The sequence below is a fragment of the Zalophus californianus genome, chromosome 3 (genome assembly GCF_009762305.2).
Source record: "Zalophus californianus isolate mZalCal1 chromosome 3, mZalCal1.pri.v2, whole genome shotgun sequence".
Classification (NCBI taxonomy): Eukaryota; Metazoa; Chordata; class Mammalia; order Carnivora; family Otariidae; genus Zalophus; species Zalophus californianus.
This window is the reverse complement of record NC_045597.1, coordinates 186,200,320-186,227,315: the sequence shown is the minus strand read 5'-3', so window position 1 is coordinate 186,227,315 and position 26,996 is coordinate 186,200,320. Positions and strand designations below refer to the sequence as shown.

Genomic DNA, 26,996 nt, shown 5'->3' with positions numbered 1-26,996 from the left:
AAGACATTCATTTTTTTGTCTTATGAAAGGAATAAAAAATGATGATAAACTTTAGCATTAAAAAACACTTCATTTGTAACATAAAAATCAAGCAAATTCTTATTCATTCTTACTTATTTTCTCATTGTGTTTTCCCGAAGTAGAATTGTTTCCAATATCCATGGTATCTAGAAAGTAACAGGTGGTGGTCATATAACTGTAATTTATAAATAGAAGTTATAAATCTTATGACAATTCACACTGTGAAAGGCTTGAGTTTATAATGACCTGAGTATCATTTCTCTGCCTTCCTTATAATGGAAACAGACAGATACTGAATTGATATCTAAGGTCTTCCTTTATTTCTCTGGGATTTTGAAAATGCTCTTAATTTCTTAAGGACATCAGTTTCCCCATTCATGAAAGAGGGATAGCAACTGTTATCCTGTTCAGGCTTTATGACAATTAAATAAGATCTTATTTACAAAAGCTAATGAGAAATCACTGTATTAGTCAACATACTGGAGGGTATCCTTCAAAACTATATGCCGAGTTTAAGAATAGTTATCTGGGGCCTTTGTTTCCTGACAGATAACAGGATCATTTGTCTTTTGAGGCTTTTCCAAAATTGTGACAAAGTGACACTATTATCTACCAGCTGAAGGACATTTGGATTTCTTCGTTCTATGGACAAGGGCGGATGTCATTATATAAATCCCATAGTTTAGTATTGGCTCACTAATATAGTAAATGAGATACTGCCATTTTTACCAGTGTATTTCTACTAGATCATCCCTGTAAATCCACAAGGTCCACCCTATTTAACATTTAACTTTAAAAGAATCTCTTGCCTCCCTGCCATTCCCAAAAGGCTCAGGTCAAGCAAATGCGGAGAATGGGACTCTGGCATGGATGTACCTCTTCCTTATCAAAGTGTGCTCAGAGTCAAGTGCAGCAGGCAACAAAAACAGACTCCTGACATCCTGCAGCCTAGGGCCATGTGACCCTCCACTTCCATAACTGGCCATTCCGTTGGTGAGCTGTCTGATGTCCTTGAACTCTGATCAACTACATGCCCAGGGTCTGTGGTATCCGAAGAACCATCTCCACCCCAAGACCCTCCGGCAGCCTTACCCATCATGTCAGATGCTTGGCTACTCTCAGTCCTTGCTCCTTGGCCTCTTGAAATACCTTCTGAAAAACACATGACACAGGAACACTTTTCATTTCCAAGTCCTTGTGGCTCTGCTCCTAAATTATGATTTGTAAAGAGTTTTCATTTGCATCTCCTCTCTTCCAATGATCCTCCCTTCCCCCACCCCTCCACTAAAGGATGTCTCTACCTCAGAAATCTCTTTCTTTGTTTGATCCCCATTGTCTTTGTCCCTTCCTTTCAATCTATTTTTTCTCTTTTATCCTTTTCTCTTTGCCCCAAATCTGTATTTTTGTTCTTCTACTTTTTCTTTATATGCTTTTCCCATCCATCCTTTTACATTTTAAGCATACTCTTATATTTATTTTATGTGATATTATTCTTTCTAGAAATATTATTTATTTATATATATGTATATATAGAATTCAATTATTAAAATAGATTTTATAAATATTCTGTATAAATACTATAAATATTTGAATATAGGAAGTGAACACTATTTTTCACGCACTCAAGAGGTTTCCTAAGCCTCTTTCAGGTGCCAGGTGCTGAGATGGGTGCTGATAATAATTCAGACACCAGACTATTGAAGCATTGGTGCTTGTCAATCTTATGAGCAACCAGAGAATTGACACAGAAACAAATGACTGAATATATTGAAATATGAAGAAGCATGTACAAAAGTCTAGATTCAGCAAAAGCAAGTAACCACAAAGAGTTAAATGTATTTGAGAATGAAGTGAAAGAATAAGGAACATTGATGAGGATGGAGAAAGAGGCAAGAGCCCTGAGGTAAGTGGCTTTGGAGGCCACATGAAGGAGAATTGACTTAATCCTAAAGGAAGTTAAAGAACATGGGATGCAGTTTTGAAAGATCAATTTAGCTAAATCACTGAGACTACATTTGGTGGGAACAAGATTAGAAGGAGAACAGGACCTTGTAGATCTAGTTCAAGTGACAAGTGATATAGATGTGGATTAGAGTGTCAGTACTGGGAATGGAGATGAAAGGACAGGTTGGAGATTTAAAAGGAAGAATTGATAAGAGTTAGGTGATAGATGTGGTGTATCAATTGAGGAGACAATGGTGTCATGGGTGACTCTGTGAATTTCAACTTGAAAGAATGGGACAATTAATAGTGTGTTTTAGAAACAGGGAACACTGGAGGAGCAGATGTTGGTTTTAGGAAGATGATGTGCTCATTTTTGGAAGTGTCGAAGGTTTGAAGGTTTTGGAAGACACCTAAAGTGGTGAAGGCTAGGACATTCAGAACCTTGGACAGAGATCATTCTGCCATTTGGTTGGATGAGCTTATCTGCTTAGAGGACAGGGCTGGGCTGGATATGTCTGCTTAGGAACTATTAAGTTGTGGATGGTGATTGAAACCATAGGAGTGGATGAGATGCCTGGGAGACGTCTCTTGTAATCTGGGTGAGTTATAGGGGACACTGATACCTGGGAACACCTTGCCCTGAAAACTCACTGCCCACTGTGAACCAATCCCTTGCACCAACATTGCCTTTGTCTCCTGACCATTTCAGATCCCACAATTTCTCCATCTCACCTCTCTTCCTTTTACACTGTCATTTTTCGCTCATCTTTTAACTCTTTTTCTATATGGTTCTCTGTGTGCCTCCTCTTTCTCCTCTCCATTTGTTACCCTATATATGTACCTCATTCCATCTATTTTCCTATGCTTCTATCCCTGCATCTAGTTTTATTATTGAAGTAATCCTCTTTCTAATGTCACTTCCTTTTCCATTTTCTCTTTGCTTCTAGTCTGTTTCTCTTAATCTTATCTTGATTTTTTGGCTGTTTTTATAATTACAATCTTTGTATTTATATTTTATCTATATTCAGCTTCACATCACAGACTTCTACTGTCATTCATGACCAAATACCTACTCTTTTGACACTGACCACACTGTTGACCACTTTTATTTTTGCCAGTTCCCTATAGGCTTTTCTACATTGCAAGACTCAGTCAGTCATGGACTTTATTACCATGTTTCTGGTACAACTCCTGAGAGGTATCTTGAAAATCATCACTCTTCCCCCACAAAACTCCCCAATCTGGTGATATTTGGGTTCCACGTCCACTTGAAAAAACTTGGAGTATACTCAGTCAGATGTCTTTCCATTTGGAGACCCCAGCCTATCTTTTCCATTCTTCTTCCTTACATTATCCATTCAGTGTCACCTCCCTCCATTCAGGAACACAGCTCTTCTTTCTCTTTTGGCTCCCTCAAATCTGTTGAAAGCAGTCCAAATCTGTGCACAAGCCTATGTATAGGAGTGTGTGTGCATGTACATGCTATGTTTTTGGGGAAGAGGTAAGGTAAAGAAAGAAGAGCTTTCCCTCTTTGTAGACAGGAAAACAAAGATAGTTAATATCATAACTGGCTTCTCCATCAGATGCTTATAGGTTGGCATCTCTTCTGACTCTCTTCCTCTATTTATCTGAAGAGCTTTGAATTCACAGGAGGACACTGAAGGGAAATAAGGAAATGACAGACTATAGAGAGTGACCACTTTGATGTGGTTAAGCTCATTTATATTTACTGTTCAGATAAGCTGAGAAAACACCCACTCCAATTACTACACCTTATATCCAACAAAGATGTGTTCTGTCACCTTTTCTATCTGGCCCTACCTCATTCTCCTCCTTATTTCTCAGTTTTCTGGCCATTTCCTGGCCTTACACATTTCTATCTCCATCACTTGATTCTGTGAGCTTCTCTCCCTGATTTCCCTGATTTCTCTTGTCCTCTGTGTTGTTTTCTCTCTTTTCATCAGTGATATTAATTTCTGTGCCTTTTTATTTCTCTATTCATCCTTTTTGGTTCTGCCCTTCTAGGTATTTTGTATTCCTTATAGCTGACACCACTCCTACCATCTTGTTTTTCTTTATGATTTTCATTTTTATCTATTATCTATCATCTATCTATCATCTATATGTCTATCTACTATCTACTATCTATCTATCTATCTATCTATCTATCTATCTATCTATCTATCTATCATCTATCATCATCATCATCATCATCATTTATATAGTTGTTAAATAAGTTTTCTTGCATCAGGCACTGATACGTTCTGCTGATACTATATATCAGGTCCCTTGTATCTCCTTTTTGGACTTCGATCACTGGATACAGCTTTTTTATTCCTGCCTGTTACATACAATAGTCATACTTTTTGACCTTTGGTCAAATTGGACAATTTGGTCATATGTCTATTTCCTCATCCCAAAATGGGCATAACAAAAATTAGCCTGCCTAAGTCTTGAGGATATTGTGATGACAAAGTAAGATCTTATTTGTCAAAGTACTTTAAAGTAACACAATATAATCAAATTACAGTGTGATGGACATCTGTCAAAAACTATACTAAAGTTTGAAAGTTGTTGATCTGAAGCTTTTATTTCTGTCTATAATTACATAGCAGGACCAGTCGTCTTTTGAGGCTTTTACAATTACAAATGACATTAATGTCAATCAATATATCACTATAGAAATCTAAGATCTTAGTAGGCATGACAGTAGGTATTAAAAAGATACCACCATTTGCTATTCATTTCTTCCACAGCAGTATATAATTACATACATTTTTTCAATAGGACTCATCCTGTTAAACATGAATTTATAATAATTTCCTGTCTCCTATTTTCTAAAATGATGAAAAGGAGTTCCCAGGATTAACTGGATACAGGTCTTCAAGGTGCTCAGAATAAAATGCATCAGGAAACAGTAGCTTTTAATTCCTGACATTCTGCAGGCCAAGGCTTGGCATCCTAATCTTCTTTACCTGACCCACTTCTTAGGACTGAGCCAGAAGATTCCTGAGGTTCTTCTGTATGACTTAATTCTGAAAAGTTACCACTGCTGATCCCTGCAGAAAGAAATAAAATTCTTTAGCAGTCTCAATCTGTGTCCTAGCAACCAATCCAGCACCAAATTCTTTAAAAGGAAAATTGGAAAAGAAAGCTCATGTAGGAGGAGCAGGAATATTCCTACCACCAGGCTACTGTGTGGCTCCTTCTGACCTATTGGTCAGGGTGGCTCCAGGAACCACCCCCAGGGCTGGGTTGTGGGACAACTTTGTCATGGAAGGCACTACCTTTTGTCACCATGTCTTACCCTCTCCACTTGTCTGAACATACTTCTTCTTCCAGTTCCTTTGCTTATCCAAGGAGTCTGTGGAAGCAACGTTTTCAAGATGTCAGGGCCTCTATCAGCTGGGGCCCTCAACAATCATACAAAGCAGAACACCCCTCCACTCCAGGAGTTACTTTATCCTATTTAAGCAAATGAAGAATATACTTATATTGCACTTGTGCCATTCAACTTTTTGAGGCCTACATGTTGTATCAATTAGCCCACCCCACCTAATTCAAAATGTATAATGTGAATCAATTAAACTGCCAACAAATTAATTTTTTTTATCTTAGAGGATATAACAAAAATTTTTGAATGAAGTTTTTGTAGTAAAGAAAGGTATTTGTTACATCAAGAGTTTTAATTGCCCTTACATCTTTTCCTCTTGCTCATCCCCCAAATAGGTTTGTCTCCAATATCCGCAGGATCTAAAAAGTAAAGGAAAATGCAACCAGTAATCTACAACTAAGAGTTGTAAATCTTATGACTACTCATATTGTAGACAGGATTTGGACTAGAAAGACACTATGATGATCATTTCTGTCTCTTCCCATCTAAAGGAAAAAGATCACTACTAAATGGAGCAGAGAACCACAATCCTTTGGCCCCAACTGCAAAATCAAAGAAGTTTTGAAAATCCATATTTTTCCCATAGGTTTTCAGTTAACCACTTCAGTGGTGAATCTGGACTTGAGCTGTCATGAGTCCATGTAAAACCTTTATTTCTCACACTTGGTGTGAAATCACACTATTTGTTGCAGGAACATTAATATAGTATATTTGAGAACTTGATTCTTTCCCAGACCCTATTGGATTTTTTTTTTTTTTTGGTAATATATAGGATATAAACCATATTGTCTAACAGATTACTATTTTATGTCTGGCTTCAAAGGTTTTTTGTTTTTTAAAGATTTTATTTTTATTTATTTGACAGAGAGAGATAGCAAGAGCAGGAACACAAGCAAGGGGAGTGAGAGAGGGAGAAGCAGGCTTCCCGCGGAGCAGGGAGCCCGATGCCGGGCTCGATCCCAGGACCCTGGGATCATGACCTGAGCCCAAGGCAGACGCTTAACAACTGAACCACCCAGGCGCCCTTCAAAGGTTTTGAATAAAAGACTATGGATGTTTGCTAGGAGTCCAGGCTGTTTTGCTTCTTCTAGTAAATTTCCATATAAGATGTGTAAAATATCCTTAAATATTTATGTGCTAGAGTTTCCCCACCTGTGGAGTGGAGAGAGCAACAGTTATCTGGCCTATCTTTAAAGTTGTTATAAACATAAAAAGATATCTTATTAGTGAAGATATTTTCAAATATCATTATATAGGCCAATGTCATATTGGGGTCATCTGTCAAAAGCTATAAATTGAATTTGATGGTAATAACTAGAAGCTTTTCTTTCTTCAATAATCAGAGTCTATGATCAGAATCTTCTGATTTTTTAACAAGTTTGCAACAAAATCAAGCAACGGCAAATACTCATTTTCTCTGCTCTCTAGAAAATGGGAGTGGGTGGGGTGGAAATCACTATGTAATTCATACTTTGGGGTTAATAAATCTGAGAGCATGTAGTAAAAATGGCACTGCCATTCAACTAGCACCATCTTGCTCAACCTGAATTTATAATGATCTCTCTCTTTGCATTTTTCAAAATGGCCGGATGTGATAAATGCAGAGAATGGGATCCCAGGCTGTGGAGTGTGCTTGGAGTTAAATGCCCAGGAAACAAGAACTCTCAACTCAGATTCCTCGTGTCCGGGAGCCTAGCGATGGCAGTCCTTACCCTCCTCATCAGGATCACTTCTCAGGGCTGAGCTCGAAGCTCTCAGGGGCTCCTCTTCCTCACTGGACTCTGAATAGTCATCAAATCTTTTCACTGCAGAAGAAGCAAGTGTCCCTTAAAAGTCTCAGTGTATGACAAAGGGAACCAAGAGGTTAAAAAGCCCACAGCAAGAATATCCCCAGGACATCTTGGGAGTCTGGTGTTGAAGAAGGTAGATTTCCCACTTGGCCGCTTCCCTGAACCACACATGAAACAGTGTCCCACACGTCCCCCATCTAAAATTCCTTGGAATGTTTACTTGAGAAAAAAATTTAATTCTATTGTGTTTGAATGCTTGACTTCTTTGGATTTGCTTGTTACAACCATTAGCCTAATACAAAAGTTAAAATACAAACCATCTTAAAACAAATTTATATTTTACTCTGAAGGATATAGCAAAGAATTAGAATGAATCTTTTGTAGAAAACGCTGTTCATTTGTAACCATGAAGAGTTTTTACTTGCCCTTACCTACTTTCCAAACTCTTTCTCTGAATGTAGGTGATTTTCTGAAATCCGTGGAGTCTATAAAGTAAAAGGGAAGAAACAATTATTTGTATGCAATAATCTTGCAAATTCTGTGACAATTCAATGGGCTTGCAATCATGATAATACTTTGATGATCATTTTTCTCTCTTTCCTTCAACTGAATCCAGTTCTGGGTGGCCTGGGGTATAATGCTGGGTTCCTGCTTGGCTCTCCTTTTCACTCTCCGTGTAAATTTGTAAATGATTCTTCAACATGACTAGCCACAGTTGCCTTATCGATAAAGCTGGGATAACCTAGTTACCCTATCTCCCTGTTAAGGTTTTTTATGTAAACAAAATGAAGCTTTATTTACAAAAGCCTTTTAAAAAATTACAGTGTAAGCCAATGGTTTAAGTAAGTTGGGTTTGAGAATAGCTGATCAGAGGTCATTTTCCCATCAATAATTAAATAGCAGCACAAATTATTCTTTGAAGGTTTTCTAAGTTTGGGACTAATGACAATATTGTCAACAAACAGAGGTACATCGTGCTTACTCTATTGGATAGAATATAAAGCATATTGGTAGAGAATAAGTACATTATTTCAACTCTCTAGCATTAATACATGATAGTGTGTAGAAAAAAGTTTGTCATTTTACCAGCATATTTTTGCTACATTTTCTATATATCAATCAAATGGGCCTGTACAGTTAAATAACAATTTCTAATGACCTCCTGCCTCCTTCCACTTCCCAACAGGGCCAGAGAAATTAAATGCAGAAAACAGTCCTTAGAAGTAATAGAATCAAGGCACATAGAGCATCTAAAACAAGATTCATCAGGAAAACAGCTCTGGATTTAGACTCTGAGTATTTGTCATCCAGGGTTGCAATCCTAATGTTCTTACCTAGTGTAATCTGAAGTCTTGAGCAGGTGGCTTCTTGGGACTCTCCTCTCTCACTTGATTCTAATAAGTCAAGGTTATTGGTCACTGCACAAAGGAAGAGGACTTTTTAGGGGTCTCAGCGTGTGACCAAGAAAATGAAATATTAGCGGGAAATATCCTCGTAAGAAAATCAAGAAAACCCATGCAAATTGTGGTCTGCAACAGTGCCACCCTGGTCTGTCCTTCTAAGACACCTGCCTTGAATGGTAGTCACACTCCATTTCCTGTCCCCATAGGCAAGGGGCAACTTTGCTCTGTCTGAGCCTTACCTTCCCATACTCTCTATCTTCTACTTCCTACCCCTTCTATTGTCACTTCACACTTCCTTCCTCTCTGCTGTTTCTCACCTTGGAAGGGAGGAAATCTTGGAAATCTTGTGTGGACAACCGCAAGCCTCTTCTACTTCCCCTCCAACCCAGTGCGTTTGCAAGGCTGAGAAATAATCTCTTGTGTCTGCATCCTAGACATATTTTGGGACTGCCTTTTAGAGCAGTTTGCTACACTAAGACAAAAGTTAAAATGTGTACCCTTTAAAACTTGAAGCTAGTTTACATTTTACTTTGATGGATCTAGTGAGCAATAAGAATGACGTATCATTTAAAATCATGTTCTCTGGTAACATCAGGACCAGGTAATATTTTTATTTGTTTTTAGGTCTTTTCCAAGTATATTTCCCCAAATAGGCATGTTTCTAATACCCTCTGGGTCTAGAATGCAGAAAGGGAAAACAAATCACCAATGTGTGCACAAAACAGCTGCAAATCTTAGGACCACTCATGCAACCCATGAAATTGAGGAAACATAACATTTTGGTAACCATCTTTAGCTCTAATTTTATAAAGCCAAAATGCAGAATCCAGGATGCTAGTCTCGTCTGTCCCTTTAATTCTCCATGAGACTTTGTAGAAGACCTTGAAACATTGATGTGATTGTGTTTTCTCTAGAAAACAAGGATAACAATGTCTGGGGTACTTAAGATTGTTATAAATTAAAAAGTAAGGTATTATTTGCAAAAGTCCTTGGAAAAATCATTATATATGCATGACTTGCTGAAGAACTCCCAAAAACAATACTTTGGGTTTCAGAGTACTCTATCTGAATCTTTTTTTCTGCTAAAACTGGATAGCTGGATGAGTTGTCTTTTGACACAATTCAGTTTGTGCTCAGATGACAATATGACCTTCGAATAAAAGAATATTTAGCTTTCTGTTCCCCATAGAAATCACTATAAATCCGTAATGGATGGTGATTAACATAACAATAAAAAATTTTAAAGGAAAAAAAAAGAGAAATCACTATAAATCCAACACCATGTAAGCATAGAAACTAACTAGTTTTAAAAACAAATTCATCATTTTGGCAGCCCCTTTCTGCTATATAATCAATATATGGGTGCTTATATTGATAAATTTGACCTATCAATTAATAGACCTCATCTTTAAGAAGTATATATATTAATGATTTTTTATCTTCCTGCATTTCCCAAAAAGGTCAAGTAAAATAAATGCAGAGAATAGAATTCCAGGATAAACTGAATCTATCATACAGAATAGGCACAGAATAAGATGCATCGAACAGTAGTTCTTAATTCAGATTCGTGTAGCCAAAGCCTGATTTCCCACTTCCTCACCAGGCCCGCTTTCCAGTGCTGATGTGGAGGCTTCTGGGGGCTCGTCTTCATCATTGGATTCCTCGGAGTCACTGCTGATCACTGCACAGAGGAGCAAAGCCCTTTAGCTTCAGGGTGGGGCCAATGAGTCCACATAGCAGGCGACTCTGCAATAGGACCACTAGGAAGACCTAGAAGCTAAGTTAACTCACAGCACTCAGGTCTGTGCTTGAATGTGTGTGACCTGCAGGTTGCTCCAGTCCTAAACTAAAGGTGATGGAATTCATGCACAGAGGGCAGCTTTGCCCACCCTGCCAACACTCTTCTCCCACCCTCACGTGACCTCCTACCTCTGCCCTCATGTGACCTCCTACCCCCCTCCCCCTCCCCAGCCAACCTCAGGCTCCCTCTTATCTTTTATTCTCAGTTTACTTCACTCTCCTCTTGGCTTTGCCCATTTCCCCTACTTATGCCTCTCTTTCTGGCAGTGGTTTCTCTCAATACCTCTCTTTGTCTTCATGTGTTTCCTTCTTCATCCCCTGTCATGAATATGTTGGCTCTCTGATGTTCTTTTGCTTTTCTTCAACTTCTACCCTCATACTTTCTTCTTTTGCTTTAGAAATAGTCTCCCATACATTAATACTTAAATCTACCATTTCCATCTTTTGGTATTTTTCTGGTTACTGGGACTTTCTCCTGCTGAGCTCACTGCATATGATACTGGTTCCTCCCCTCTTGCCTCCATCCAAGGCCAACTGGACTGCCTCGATGGACCCTGATGACATGTCCCAGCCCCTTGCCTGGAACATTACACACTCTTTCAGTCAGCCTTACCTATTATGTCAGATGCCTGGTTACAGTTAGTCCCTGCTTGGGCTTGCTGTTCAACTCTTGAGTTAAAAAATGGCTTTTCCTTCTTTATATCCACCAGCAATACAGAACAGGAATTGACTTGGATTCCATGGTTGGGTAGCTCTGCTCCTGGATCAAATTGTAATGAATAAAGAATTTTCACTGGCCTCCCCCAAAGGGAGTAAACACCGTTCACTACTATTGGTAAGTCCTTCTCCCTGTAAATGCACTGCAGGGGTAAAGCTCTGCCCCCACCCCTCTTCTTTCCTGCTGCTTAACTGTGTCCCTTCCTTTGTGCCTCTCTGGACTCTGGATTTTGGGGGTTTTTGTTTGTTTGTTTGTTTGTTTTTATTTTCTCCTCTCATCCTTTGGTGAATTATGTTTTGCTCTTTTGTTTTTAAAGATTTATTTATTTATTTTAGTGGGGGCAGAGGAAGAGAGAATCTCAGGCAAACTCTGCACTGAGCATGGAGCCCAACGTGGGGCTCTATCTCATGTTCCTGAGCTGAAACCAAGAGTCGGGTGCTTAACTGACTGAGTCATCCAGGAGCCCCACTTTTTGCTCTTTTAAAAATAAAAATTATATTTTCAGTATAATGTGCATAGATAAAGATGGGTAAATCATAAATTTTGAATCATCACAAAGTAAGCATATCTGGGAAACGGTCACTGTGGTCAAGACATAGAAGATTACTTATACCCTGGAAGCCTCTTAGTGATGCCTCCTCCTAACTGTCTCCACCATGTAACTCAAGTTAACAACCTGCTCATCCTGATTTTTAATACCACTAAATGTCAGTTTTGCCAGTTCCAAAATATACATGTTTGTATAAATGGAATCATGTCCTCTCTTTCTTGTTTGCTCTTTCTCCGTCTCTCTGTCATCTGGCAGGGGTGGGGGTGGGGGCGAAATTTGGCTTCCTTTCTCAACATTATATTTGTGAGAATCAGCTGTATTCATTTTCCTTTTTAACTGCTGTATAGTATTCCATTGTAGAAATAACCCATGAAAAATAAAACCATAAAAAATCCATTTGTGCTCTCTCAAGATTTTGGCTATTATGAATAATGCTGCTCTTCTATGTGTTTCTTTTCTTTTTTTGAACACAGTGTTTTCTGTTGGTTTTGGCTGAGGAATATAATTTCTGCATCACAAACTATGTGTATTTTCAACTTTGGGACTGTATACCAAACTGTTTTCCAAAAGCATGTATAAAGGCAGAGATATAACTGAGAGGGCTTGACAATTCAAGTAAACAAACAGAATTTGGTATGGTGGGAATGTGGTGGAAGAGTGTATGAGGGGGAGATTATACAACTGTATGGGAGGTATCCTTCAATACTCCACACCAAGCTGTGTTGACCTCATGCTGAGGATCACAAGAGGGTACTAGGTTTAAATAGGAAAGCCACATGAACCGGTTGGCATTTTTGCAATGCCCATTGAGCCAAAGTGTGGAGAATGGATCTGAGGGGAACAAGATAGGAAGGATGAGGCCAGCAGGAGAGTTCTTCTATTTCGAAGTGAGAAGTGATAGGAATCTGGATTAGAGTAAGCATCCTGGAAATGGAGAGAAATGGGCAGGTTGAACATATTTTAAAGTTGGAATTCACAGAAGTGGCAAATAAAGTAATGGTTGTTTTAATTCACTGAATTTGGGGACTGTTTGTTACACAGCAATAGATAACTAATATAGCTTCCAAATAGAGATGGTTTTCAGATCTTTGATTACAAGTCTTCAGGCACTTGAAGGAATGAATCTAGAAGACAGGTCTGGACCAGAGGTGTGTGTAAGAATCCATAGGTCACAGATGGTGATTGAAGCCATGAAGACATGAGATGCCTGGGTGGAGGCCTATTTTTATCTGAGGGAGTGAAAGGGCCATTTTGGTCACTATAGACACCTTAATGATGTCTTCTCAATGGTATTAGGAAGAGCCCTCTGTGCCTTCTTTCTCGTGACCGTCTCTTCAAATTGGACAATGTTTTCATTTATCTTCTCTCTTTATTTGGTCCACTCTCTACCAGTTTTTCATTCATGGTCCCTTAACTCATCCTCTGCTCATTCTCTTTAGACCTATTCCCATTTTTCTATTTACTGGTATTCATTTTCTTCTGGATATTTCTCTCTTCATACTCTTTTTCTCAACATCCTTTATCACCATCTCCCAGGACCCAGCAGGGTCTAGGGTGAATCAGAAGAGGTGCCAAGGGACAAGAAGATACCATGAGTAATATTTTCTTTCCATGTGTCCCAGGACCTCCCTGCCTCACCCTAGAACTGGCCCTGCTGTCCCCTAGTTGATTTTTCAGTTTATCAGTTCTCTGTTATGTTTCTTACTTTCTCCTACTTGATCTCTGTCTCTTAACTATTAATATGACTTTCTGTATGCCTCTTCTGTATTGATTTTTGTCTTTCTATCCATTTTTCTCATCTCAAGCATTCCAATCATCACCAAAGTTCTCCTCTTGTGCCACTGCCCCCCACTCCAAGTCCCTCCAGTTGTCACTTCTTTTCTAAAAGTCCTTCTTCACCAGAGCTTCCGTACTTGCAAATCTGACCAGCAGCATCACGCATGGTTTCCATGTTTCTGTTACAATTTTTGAAAAGCAAGCTGCAACTTATTTCTTTTCACCAACTCCACAAAATGGTACTGTTTGGATTCCATGTCAATTTACCTAAAACCCATGTTGTTCATGTACTTTGTCATTTGGTGTTCTTTGGTTCACTTTTTAAATATTTTCTCTCCTTGCATTCTTTCCTTGGGGACATGCCCTTCATCAAAGAGCTCATCTCTCTTTCCCCCTTGCATCTCACATGACTTAGAAGCAGCCATAGTCTGTGCACAAGGCTGTGGGTCTTGGGTGTTGTTAGGGTCAGGGAGGTGGTTAGTATCAGAGAACAAAGGAAAGCTTTTGCTCTCATAGAAGAACAAAGATAGAATTAGAAAATTGGTAAGATAAGTAATAATTACTTTCTCCATCACAGGGCAAAGGGCTGGGTGTGACTTCTTTTGTGTCTCCATTATTCACTTGGATGGGTGCTTGTTCACAGGACTCTGAGGATTAAAAAAGACCACAGCTGAGACCCAGCAGAGCCCTCCTTGTTCTGCCTATTTGCCTATTACCCGACTTCTCTTTTCTTCTCATGTTTCTACTTATAGCTTGTCTGCATATACTGCCACCTTAACCTTCACCCCATGAAAGTGTTGGTGCTTCAGTAACTCTGTGATCAAGCTCTCCCTGACTTCTTTTGACTTTTCTTTCTGTCTCTCTTCCCTGATGAGGCACTGCAACTTTTTACCTTTTGTCTCTTTGTTTGTCCTTCCTAACTTTTCTTTTTCTTTTTTTTTAACAAAAGAAAATGAAATTTAATATGCATACATACAGAGAATCCATACAGACATGGAATTCCAAACACAATGAGGCAACATGAGGCTTATATGAGCTTAGGAGAGGGATAGGGGCCTGAGGATACAGAGGGGAGAAAAGTCATTAGCAAGAAAGTCAAAGGAGATGTTTGGAAAAACATATAACATGGTTCTATTATACAGATAAGTTCCTTCTTAGGTAAAGGGAAGTCTCTATTAATACTTTGCTTCCTGATATAGGCTCTCCTTTCCAGTATATATTAAGGCAGTTATGGGGGAGGCAGAGCACCTTTCCTGTATCTGTTGGGTTTTTATTTTAACTCAAAATAATCTTTATGCTTAAACGGCACATTTTAGGGTGGTCTGCCCTGGGCCCCTGCACTTGAATGTATACTGTAAAGTTTTCTTTTTCTTTTTTCTTCAAATTTGGGTATCTTCAAACTTAATATCCAGTTTCTTCCCATTTGCTGAGGCCGTGGCAAACTGAAACTACTATAAGCATGTCCTGATTTTCTCTGCCTTGCCCCTTAGCCAGAAACCATCTTTTTTTTCTTTAAATTTCTATAGCGTGTATCCATGTCTCTCATAGCCATATTTCTTATTTTGTTTTGTATTTTATTTGTCTGTGTACTCATTTAATTTTCTTAGCAGCTTTTGAAGATCTTAAAGTCAAAATCCATTTTCAGCCCCTGGCACTGCAACTTTTCTGTCAATAAGAGGTATTCCAACATTGAGAAAATGAAAAATATTTTATATATTTTCCATTACATGTAGGCAAATATTGCTCTTTCAGTTAAACAGTACAAATTAGCTTATCTATCATTTTTATCAGCAGGAAAATTGCAGAAGGTGGCAATTTCTGATCTCACCCAATACCAGCTTTAAATCCAGTAAAAAATAAGCAGGCTTGTGGAAGCTAGCACTTCCTAACTTTTCTTCCTCTAGGTCTCTCCCATCAATATATCAAGCTCCATTCCTGCCTTCTCTGTATCTGCATGAGTTTCCCCTTCTTTGTTAATAGATGTTTCCTTGAGTTGGGCACGACTCCATTCTCTGCCACCACCAAGGACCCCTTAGCCCCTCTAAACTCATGCAAACCCAGTCAGTCTTACCTGCTGGCTCAGATTCTTGGGCACACTCCTCATTTGCTTGTTGGATTTCTCGTGCATCATTTTTGTCACCGGTTGTATCTGTTCTGTTTGCATTTATCTGTTCTGGTTCACAGAGGTTCTCCAAGAGTCTATTTTCAGGTGGGGTTGTACCTAAACCATGTTTTAATTCATAGATATTTTATTTGCCCTTTGCATCAATCAGGGTACAACAGGAAAATACAAATCACTCTAAGCTTTTACAGCACAGGGAATTTCATCCAGGAGGTTGGTTATACAGTTGATGGAAGAGTTGAGAAGTCCAAGTAGAAGAATGCAGTAACCGGAAAAATACTTAACAGGAAACTGTGGGAGGGACTGAGGGTGGGCCCAGAGGTCAGGGTCACTGGGTGGATAGAAGTTGGCCTATGGCTGGCCTGCTTGGTGGGAAGTGGTATCATGGATGAGATGCAGCCACACTCAGAATTGTGGACAAAGGCAGTGATGGGGAAATATCCAGCTTCTCCCTTTTTCCCACTCTCCGATCTCTTGTTAGGGTCCCGTGTCAGGAACCCAGCAGGAAGCCAGCAACAAAGGGAGCTAGCAAGTAGGTCCACAGAGGCCAGTGGCCAGAGATAGAGGGCAGAGCAGAACAGGGGAAGGTAAGGAATGAATCCCAGGGCAAACACCCCAGAACTTCCTTACAGAAATTGCATTAGTAAAGACAGAGATTCTGGGCAATCAGTGATACAAAAAAGCAGCCCTCCACCTCCCAGCACATTCCAGAATGGGACAAGAACACAAAGGATCAGAATACATTCAACAGGAACAGACCATGGTAAGATGAGGACCCTGGGCATGACCAGGTCAGGCTTCGATATGAGTTTTCACCAGTTCCTAGGGGAAGAAATTGAAAGTTCATTTCAGAAATTAAAGTATGGTCTGTGCCATTCTCCCCTAGTTCCCTTTTTATAAAGCAAGGGTTGAAGATCCCCTCCAGGTAACCATACAGAGACCATGTGGACTTGGTAGATCCCACACAACACTTGCAGTCAAACCCCAACTGGCAGAGTAGAGGACTGGGGTCAGCTGCAACCCTGGCTAAGAGGGCCTTGGCCGGGCCATCTCACTGCATGTCCCACACAAGGTACTTGAGTTAACTGGTGATGGCTTACCCTGACTCCCATGGCCATAGTGAAGCTGCCTTTGTCCCCAGAGCTGCCCCTGACCAGTGGACTTACTTAGTTCCTACAAAGTCCTGCTGACTCGTCCCCACCTCCTCTTCCTCTACACCCTCCCTCTACACATCTGTTCAGTCTGTCTCATTGGCCTTTCCTTGAGGATTCCATGTCCGCTTCTCCTCTATGTCCTCCCATTCTTGGTATTCTTTTTTCTGTATCTTTCTCTGCATATATTTCCCAATTTTTGTCTCATGCTTCTGTCTTTTCCATTAGATTCCCGGAGTGGCAGTACAGGGTTAAGAATGCAGCCTCTGTCACAGCCAGAAGGTAGAAACAACCCATCACTAACTGATGAATGAATAAGCAACATGTAATAAATATATCCATACAAGGGAATGCTCTCCACTAACAAAAAGGAATGAGGAACTGATTCATGTGACAAAATAGATGAACCTTGAAAATACTGTGCTGTGTGAAAGAAGCCAGACATGAAGGGAGTGTTTATATGATTCATTTTACATGAAATGTCTGGAGTAGGTAAATCCAAAGAGACAGAAACTAGATTACTGTTTGCCAGAGGCTTGGCAAGAGGGGCACAGGGAGTGAAATGGAGCTTCCTTCTGAGGTGATTGGAATGTTCTGGAACTAGACAGAGGTAGTGGTTGCACAACATTGTGAATGGACCAGATATCATTAACTGTACACTTTAAAATGGTTAATTTTATGTTATGTGAATTTTTACTTCCATTAACACACACACGCGCACACGCACACACACACACACACACACACACACACACAGGCTCTGGGTTCAGAATGCCTGGGTTCACCCTTGCTCATCTGACCCCAGGCCAACTACACACACACTGTCTCCAGATTTCAGTTTCCTTATCTGCAAAATGGGCATAAAAACAGTGCTAATCTCCAATGGCAGCCTGAGCACTAAACCTACAACTACCTGCACAAATGTTCAACCAGTGAGATATTAATAACACAGCTATTTCTATTGGGTCTTTTAATCCTTTCTTCTCTTTCATTTCCCTCCTTCTCTTTCTCAAAGTACCCACTTCCTCCCCTCCATCTTTCTACCACTTCCTCTTTTCTCTCTCTATGTGACTGGCTTTCTCCTTGAATATCTGGGCTCTTGAAAAACATCCCCACATTTAAATCAGTCCTTCCTCCATCATTTGATGTTGGCCATGGGCCCAGGTTCTTAGCCCTTAAGAGTTTCACACTAATCTTCTCCTACCGGGACTTTTCTAAATCACAATTACTTCCTGGCAGTTAATCTGTTTAAATCTGGTTTATTGACACACTGAGTTTCTTTCCCTCTCCCTTGGTTATTGGGCCAATAGTCTCTTGTCATAGCTACTCCTCCAGGATTTGGGCTCTGCTTAGACCTTCATGCAAACACCCCTCCCTGCCTTTTCCTTGGTCCTTAACATTTCTTCCCTGATTCCCCAAATACACCCAGGACTCGAGCCTGAGTTCCCGTTCTCCTTTTCTTCTTTGTAGATGTGAATCAGTGTTTATCGGGTTGCAATCACCTTGCCCAAGCCTCAGTCGGATATTAGGACTCTTGTCCACCTCTTCTTCATCACTTTCTTGGTAATTAATTTTCTCTTGGATTGCTAAGGAGAGGGAGACGGAAGGAAGCAATTAGGGATCCCATCAGAGACCAGACACAACATTTCAAAATTACACAGTTAGCAGCTCCCATCCCTCAGGTCACTCGAGCTCAGTGCCTCTGATCCTTCTTGTAAAGCTCCCCCATCATCCCTGGGATAGAAAAGAGAACTTCCAGCAAGAGAGTCTATGTTTCCCACACAGAAAGGAGCCACTCCAATGTAAGGATAAAGGAAACATCATGATCCCGTTACTCTTGTAGAAGAATTTGTGGATGGCCAGGAAAAGCGTATATCAAAGTAAATAATAGATGTGAAATGTGTTTCTGAACCATTCAAACTGAAAGAAAGAAATAGGGATTACCTCCGGAGAAGAGCTAGGCTCACAGAGAGATCCGTGGGTATGAAAGAGAAAGCCCATCTGCTCTAGAGATGCTGCTAGACCAGAGGAGGGTTGGGGCAGGGAGGGTGAGTGCTTCCCGAAGAGACAAAGCAGAGGACACCTGGAGGAACAAGACTGACCTCCCAGGGGCCAGATCCCAGGGACAAAGGGACACTCTGCAGCTCTGAGCAGGGAGCACAGATAGCTGTGCTGGAGGACCACCCCACAGGCCTGCCCCAGGGGTGGGGAGGCCCCCAATCAGGGGAGGGAGGGACACCAGCCCAGCGCCCCTGCCTGTAGGTGACCCAGCACACACGGGAGGAAGGAAATAAACCATGAAGCCTGGAGGGGTGGGGAGGTGGTGTCTGTGGGGAGTCCAGGGAGGAGGGGACACCACGGAGGTAGGGAATCTGCTGCTCCAGGGCCCATGGAGGGAGCTCCTCCTGGGGCTGGGCCCGCAGGGGTGAGTTGCACGGGACAGTGGGAGCCAGGTGTGCTTTGTCATCCCAGGACCTGGCCTCAGACTGTGGCAAAACCAGGTGGGGGATACAAGGAGAACAAAGGGAAAGGTGAAGGGGGCCTGTGTGCGTGTAGGTGGTCCCATGGGGGCTTAGGGGGCTCTGAGCATGGGATGAAGGTAGGGACCGAGCAGCAGGAGAGAGTGTGCACCCCAGGCCACAGCCCCCAGATTCTTGGCTTTGGGTCACTGACCCACAGCTCCCATGGACAACAGTGTCTGGGAGGCAACAGCTGCTATATCCCCGGGGGCAGGTGGGCGGCCGTGAGTGTAGGTGCAGGTCACCCCAGCTCGGGGAGCCCCAGAACCTAACACAGGTGATGTGGACACTGAACCTGGAAGGGGGGGGTCACTGCAGTCCATGGAGAGAATCAGAGCCCCTGAGGTGTGGGCAGGACAGGTAAACGCCATTCCCTCTGTTCCCATGGCCCGGGACATCCTGGTTACAAATATAATCTTATCTTAATTGCCTATATTCGATTTCCAACTGGACTGACTTGCTATAGAAATTATTTTGTTCTTAATTAGATAAGGTTACTATTGACACAAGTCGACAAACCACATGCTTTATACCTGCTTTTTAATTTTTTCTGGTTTATAAAAACTGTTGATATCTCTTTATTGCCTATTAATAAAATTCCAATTGCTTAGCTTTATATCGTAGACTTCCTAAAATTTTCTTCAAATTTATCTGTCATGAATCAGCTCCACAGTCTGCTTCTCACTCTCTGAGAGAAACTGAATTTGTCTTTGAAGACACACTAGGTCCTTTCACACTCCATGCCTGATCCCATAGTGCTAACCCTCTTCAGGACACGGGAACATTCTTCTTATGATGTCTCTATCCCTTATCTGGAGAACTCCACTGACACCAAACTGTGTTGGAATAAAAAGTTTCCTAGGCAAGTCAAAAAAAAAAAAAGTGTATATATATTAAGAGCATTCTCTTAAACTCTTGCAGGCCTTAAAATAAATTAAAATAAAGTTATTTTAAAAAGAAAATAAAAATCATGCCTTCCCAGGAAAAAGTTGAGAATCAAACCTTTAGTTTTGTATAACACCTGGCAGAGCACTGGTTTTGTGATTATTTGAATAATGTTTGTTTCACCCCCTGTGGAGAAAGAGTTAACAAAACAAATTCTCCTTCTTTGAGGGTAAATGTGACCTTGGGTTAACTTTCTGGCTCATTACTCTGGAAACCTGATGAAGATGGTTTTTCTTCTACTAAAGCCAACATTGGCCTAGTTAAAACCTAGCTTAGCCCTAGTTTAGGGTCAAAAATGACTGGTAAATTGCATGTGGATGGGGAGGAACTATCTACAGACTACAAAGCGCACTTTGGTCTTCCTTCAAAGTGGTGAATCTTATGACTTGGCTTGTCCCTTGTAAGGTCCCTGAACGTTACGACTACAGCACTGTTATGTGACCTCTTGATACCCATGGGCATGGTGCCGCTAAGCCAGGGTGGATCCTACATCCACAGCCAAGCTGACACTTGAGGTGGGTAGTAGTCAACTTGGTGGACTGCTGTGTGGGTCTCCACAAGGAATCCCACAGAAGAGGAGCAACTGATGCTGCCCAGTTGGGATGCTGTGTTTCCTGTCATTTGTCCTTCTAAGTAAATCTGATGGCACTTCGGCTCTGGTTGTCCTGTGAGTCTAAATGCCTAGTTAAGCAGACCTCTACTCTAGGTGAGTGTTGTACCATAGCCATTATACCATAAGCTTTGAGAACGTTCATGATTAGTGTTTTCTCTATTGTTATATCCCCCCTGCCCCAGCACTGTGTGTGAAACATTGTAGGAGCTCAACATATACTTGTGCAAAAAAAAAAAAAAAAAAAAGTTGGCCCTGGATATCAAAAGGTAGATAATAAAACTAATTACCATATTCGAAGCTCTTATAAATATGATTTAAATCAGGGTATTCTTGCACGTTGACCTCGCTGAACAATGCTTCCATAAGTGGCAAGTCAAATGTCTTCTCCAGTTCCTTGAGAACATTATACACCACTTTTTGTACAGGGACCAGGTTTCTACAAGAATCTTGACAATCCTTAAAAAATATTGAATGGAGAGAATATAAATACAGACTTCCAAGTTACAGAAGAGCCCTAGAAAGTGATTTTATGGGTAATGTCTTCCAATTTCCTCCATAGGTATCTTCTCATATAAAGTTTTAGAATTTCTATTTATTTGTATAGATACTAAGTGAAACAAGTAAATCCTTCCTCCTTAAAAATAATCACTCGTGAAACAGATTTCCTCACCTTCATTTATATTAGATGTAAGTAAGTGCAATTTTGAAGAACAACAGTGTGTTCAAAGTTAAATGATATGTAGCCCTTTAAGAACCTGGTCAGATATTTTAGGAATAGACTAAGCGGTGATGAGCAGCTGTCCTGTTGCATGGACGACCTTACCCTTTCCCCAGGACTGACTTGGCCTGGAAGAACTCAAGGAAACCAGGTGACAGTTCTCCTCTTTTATGAATCTGGCCATAGAGAAAGCATATTCATCCGGCAAAGAGAAGACTTGAATCTCTGTATCTCCAGCAATGCCTATTGCTAAAATCAAACCCAAATTCCAAAAGTCCAGAAATACCATAAAAAAAGACAGAGAAAAAGAAAAAAACCCTAAAAACCGAAAACTGCTAGCAAAAGAATAATAATCATCAGTTCCCAAATTTTGTCCTAACAGGACATCAATTCCCTGTAGGTTTTAATGTTCTCAGATCTAAGCACTCAAACTGATGTCCATTGAAATGATATGTGTTGAGAGATGAACCATGAGAGACTATGGACTCTGAGAAACAAACAGAGTTTTAGAGGGGAGCGGGGGGAGGGGGGATGGGTTAGCCCGGTGATGGGTATTATGGGGGGCACGTACTGCATGGAGCACTGGGTGTTAAACGAAAACAATGGATCGTGGATCACATCAAAAACTAATGATGTATTGTATGGTGACTAACATAACATAATAAAATTTTAAAAAAATGATATGTGTTAATTATTATTTTATTAAATTAACTCATATAAGTTATACATCAATTCATTAAAATTACCTTTAATTCTCAGTTTATGTTACATTCTACACATTCCTACAAAGCATTATATACATCTATAGAGCACTCCTGCTTCAGATTCAGCTCACTTGATATGCTATTCAGCCCAACTCCAGGGGGGAAGCACAGAGCACCATTCCTTCAGAGAGAAGCAGGATGGTCCCTGGTGACAACTGATTCTCCTTTTCCTTTTTACCTTACAGGAACACTTGCAATAATATTTGAAAAAGTCCCCACTCATAGGAGACTCCTCAATCGGTTAGTTGTGCTTGATGTTTGGGTCCAGGATATCAAAATATAACTTCATTTGGGGCCAGTTTACCAGATCCTGACATAAAAAACATCACTTACATCATACATTTTATTGGTGATGAGTTCACGGTCCCGGAGGCACTCAAAGAAAGGAAATGGCTTTTTTATTGCATTTGAAATCTCCACCTTGTGTCTTTTGAAGTGTTTGAATAGAGTCTCATAGATAAGTCTGTCATCAATGTTCTGGTCTTCTGTGGATGCCCTAGGAAGGAAGGATACCATGTGAAAATGGTCATCCAGATTCCAAGATGCTTATGGAGGCTGTAAGATTTATATATGAAGAATAAGCTGGGAAAAACTAACATATATAAAGTACATAGTGCTGAGCAGAGACAGAAAAAATGGAATTGAAGTAATAAGCAAAGATATGCTGAAGAAAGCACGGAGGTTAAGAAAGACTTAAATGTGGGACTGAGAAAGTCTATTCCAGTCTGTCTGGATCAAAGCCATTGTAAAGATACCTTCACATATCTGAAGTATTTTTATAATTAAAAAAATTTTAATTCAACAAAATTGAGATGGAGTGAACAGAAGAATGAAAAGCAATGGAATAAACTATACTCCAATAAAACAATTTTGGAAAAAGGAAAGCAATGGGATAAAAGTCTAACCTTGAAAATACTTAACAACTAAGAGAAAAAAAAAAATATCAGAAAGCTAAAACCAGCTCTCCCCCTATAGCTGTTAAGAGAAATGCCATCCTACATTATAAAATTAATTTATAAAGGATAAGATGTGGTTAATAGTGACATGAAACAGTATAAATTGATAATTTCACAAGAATATCAAACATTTTTCCTGGGACATCTGGACCTACTTTGTGTTAATATAAATCTGTCTGTGTTATTGTTATATATAGTGAATATTTCAGGCATCTGAATTTCAGAAATCACTGATGTTTCCTGTGAAAGTAATTTTAAACCTGAGTCTATAATTCCAATTTTTAGTTGATCATTTTATTGCTCTGATAATAATGTTTCAATCAACATCTTGTATTATGAAGACTTAGAAGCTTTCTTTGTCAAACCAGAAGAGAATTATTGCTACTTCCCAGTACTTAGTATGCCTCAGGGAATAATAACGTCAAATTATTGTGTCAAATTCCTGCAAAAGAAATGTTCCAGGTCAAAGATTGCAGATTGAAAAGAAACATTTGTCCTCTCTTTTATTGAAAGTCCTGCTAAAACGATAATAAAGAAATTGGATTCACAGTGACAAAGAGAATGGCGGGGCAATGAGCACAAGAGAGATTTCAACCAAAATCTATATGACAAAAGTGGTCAGAAGAGTGCTAATTGCTGTTGTAGGTGGAGGATGCTTCCAGAGGTCAGAAAAACAACTGGTATGCCCTGAAGAACCCTGAAGAGGCAGTAGAGATCACAAGTGAGACATGGTGCTGAAAACTTATATGTTATTTTTACAATGGAGAACAGAACAGTGCACCTCTAACCCCTCACCCTACAAGCTGATCACCTAGAGCCAGGCGGCCTCCCAAAGGCAAACATTGCTGACCTTTCTGTCACCATGTGTGAATTTTGCCTCTTACTGGGTTTCACATATGTGGAATAATACATCATGTATGCTTTGTGCCTGACATTTGCTCATCATCCATGCTGTTGGATGAATGGAAGTTTGTTCCTTTTTGTAGTGGAAGGTATTCCATTGTGTGGACCTACCACAATCTGCTTATTCATTTTCCTGTGATGGACATTTAGATTGATTCCAGTTTGGGACTTGTATGAATAAACCCGCTGTTCTTGTAGATGTCTTTTTATGGCATGATGTTTTCATTTCTCTTGGGTAATTAGGAGTGGATCATTGCCTGAGTATGTTTAGCCACTTTAGAATCTGCCAAACTGTTTTTCAAAGTCTATTAGAGATAGTTTTTCTAATTTTAGCAATTCGCATGAGTATGATGTGGGATCTCATATAGTTTTAATTTGCATTCCTTTAACAACTAATGATATTGAGCATGTTTTCATACGCTTATTGGCAATTCATGCATCTTTTGTAAAGTGTCTGTTCAAGTTTTTGACCCATTTATATTGTTTGGTTGTCTTTTACTACTTATTGATGTGTAGCAGTTTGTTTTATATTATGGAAAGAAGTGTTTTTGTTTAATCTGTGTATCACAAACATTTTCTTCCAGTCTGTGGTTTGCTTAAGCATGTGTTTTGATGAGGAGAAATTTTTAATTTTGAGGAAGCCAAATCCATCAATTCTTTTCTTCTGTGGTTTATACTTTAATAATAACTTTAATGTACTAAGAAATCTTTGCCTACCACAAGTTAATGAAAATATTCAAAAAGCAATTTGTAATGTAAGCATGGGTCTATTTCTGGATGTTCTATTCTGTACCACTGATCTATTTGTCTATCCTTATGCCAATAGCAAATTGGCTTGCACACTATAGTTTATAGAAAGTCTTGAAGTCAGGGAAAAATTGTCTTGGCTTTTCTAGGTCTTTTGGTATACCATATGTCTCTTAAAATCTATTTGTCACTTTCTACAAGAAAAGCCTTTTGGATTTTTAAACAGTTTGCATTGAACCTTCAGATAAATTGGTTACAACTGATATCTTAACAATATTGAGCTCCAATCTGTTAACATTGTATAGCTCTCCATTTATTTAGTTTTCCTTCTAGAAGTGTTTTCAGTAAAGAAGTCATACACATCTAGACTGGGGAATTTAAGAAACAAAAAAATGAACATAGGGGAAGGAAGGAAAAATAAACTAAGATAAAAACAGAGAGGGAGGCAAACCATAGGAGACTCTTTAACTATAGGGAACAAACTGAGGGTTGCTGGAGGGAAGGTCAGTGGGGGGATGGGGTAATTGGGTGATGGACATTCAGGAGGGCACTTGATGTAATGAGCACTGGATGTTATATGCAATTGATGAATCACTAAATTCTACCCCTAATACTAATAATACACTATGTGTTAACTAAATTGAATAAAAAAAAAAGAAGTCATACACATCTTTCATTAAACTTGTTCCTAACTAGAAACGGTGTTGTTTTTTAAGCTGGTATTGCCTTAAATGGTATTGTTTTTTAAATTGCTTGTTATAATTGGATGGGAATAAAACTGGTTTTTGAAAATATTAACCATGTATTTATAATCTTGCTAAATTCTTGTATTCCAGTAATGTATTTGTAGATTTCTTTTGGATTTTATAGAAAATAAATAATCATGTCACCAGCAAGCAAAACTCCTTTTCTTTTTCCAACAATTATTTCTTTTTCTTTTTTATTGTACTGGTTAGGAGTTTAGAGACAATGTTGAAGAAAAGTAGTGAGAGTGGACATCCTTGTCTTGTTTCCAATCTTAGAAAAAGAGCACTTAGTATCACCATTAAGTATGATGTTTGCTGTATACATTGTGTGTGTGTGTGTGTGTGTGTGTGTGTGTGTATTTTTAATGAGACTGAGGAAGTTACTGTCTATTCCTAGTTTGCTGAGAGTTTTCTCATGGACAGATGTTGAATATTATCAAGTGCATTTGCTGAGATATTTATATGATTTTCCTTCTTTATTCTTTAATTTAGTGAATCACATCAGTTGATTTCCAGAGCCTTCTCTCAAGTAGGAACAGATAACCACAAGTCAGCAGAGTTTTGAGAAAATTCTCAAATATCGGAAAGAACAACATACAAAAAGGAAAAAAAGTTATCCTAGGAGAAACAGAGATATTGTAGGAAGTGAGAAACTTTCAAAACCTCTAATATTTTTTAGAGATATTTGAGAATACACACTGTACCCTAGGATACAAAGAAAGAAAGTGATTATGGTCTTACATAATTTTTATATTGATTTTTGGAAATTTTCTAAAATTTACTAAAATCGTTGTAAAATAAAGTTGAAGAAGTTTCCCAGAAAAGTAAGAGATTAAAAGGAAAAAAAAGTAAATTTGAAAGAAACTATAAGAGCATTAAGATAAATTTAGGTTGTCTGATAGCCACCTAATTGGAGTCTAGAAAGCTGTGCAAGGAAATTGCAGAGGAGGAATGTGTTAGGAGAATTACTTAAAAAGATACCACGGAGTAGAGGGACATGAATTTTTTTTTAAAGGGTACTTAGAGAAATGAATTTAAAAAGACATAAACCAAAGCACCTCGTTATGAAATAACAACACCTAAAAAACAAAGAGAAAAACTTAAAACCCCCAGTAAGAATCAAGAAACTAGTCAACTATGGAGGAATGATGGCAAGAATAACTTGAGAGTGACATCTCATCAGTAACAGACTGTAAAGCCAGCTCTTCAATACTCAGTGCTAATCAAGACAACTTCAGATATGTAAGGCTCAGAAATTTTACTTTACAAACATCCATCTTGAGTGTTTTTCCTACAATTTTCTTTATTTCCTTTATGTATATAAAAAGTTTTAAAACTAAGTCACCTAGTATGGTTCTAGTTTATTTATTCATCTAATAAATAGATGTCTGATACTGAGCAACACACACCCACTCT

General features: G+C 39.3%; 1 protein-coding gene across 6 annotated transcripts in view; it reads right to left on the bottom strand.

Annotated features, from left to right (window-relative positions):
- The window catches only part of SP100 (SP100 nuclear antigen), a 93,235-nt gene that overhangs the window by 42,841 nt on the left and 23,398 nt on the right, over window positions 1-26,996 (bottom strand). For 4 of the 6 annotated variants that reach the window (XR_004819956.1, XM_035726594.1, XM_035726597.1 and 1 more), the window contains exons 2-17: window positions 22,562-22,724; window positions 21,034-21,202; window positions 18,172-18,255; window positions 16,278-16,340; window positions 15,468-15,617; window positions 13,960-14,043; window positions 10,966-11,112; window positions 10,153-10,233; window positions 8,484-8,567; window positions 7,581-7,634; window positions 7,072-7,164; window positions 5,665-5,718; window positions 5,273-5,329; window positions 4,941-5,024; window positions 1,114-1,230; window positions 114-167 (exon numbers count right to left, since the gene is read on the bottom strand). Coding sequence is in view for 5 of the 6 variants with exons in the window: in XM_035726594.1 (XP_035582487.1) it covers window positions 114-167; window positions 1,114-1,230; window positions 4,941-5,024; window positions 5,273-5,329; window positions 5,665-5,718; window positions 7,072-7,164; window positions 7,581-7,634; window positions 8,484-8,567; window positions 10,153-10,233; window positions 10,966-11,112; window positions 13,960-14,043; window positions 15,468-15,617; window positions 16,278-16,340; window positions 18,172-18,255; window positions 21,034-21,202; window positions 22,562-22,724 (1,538 nt within the window). In the remaining variant the exon portion in view is untranslated. Of the gene's footprint in view, window positions 1-113; window positions 168-1,113; window positions 1,231-4,204; window positions 5,025-5,272; window positions 5,330-5,664; window positions 5,719-7,071; window positions 7,165-7,580; window positions 7,635-8,483; window positions 8,568-10,152; window positions 10,234-10,965; window positions 11,113-13,959; window positions 14,044-15,467; window positions 15,618-16,277; window positions 16,341-18,171; window positions 18,256-21,033; window positions 21,203-22,561; window positions 22,725-26,996 lie in introns of those variants that run through there. The other 2 variants (XM_035726596.1, XM_035726598.1) reach the window with 2 other exon arrangements.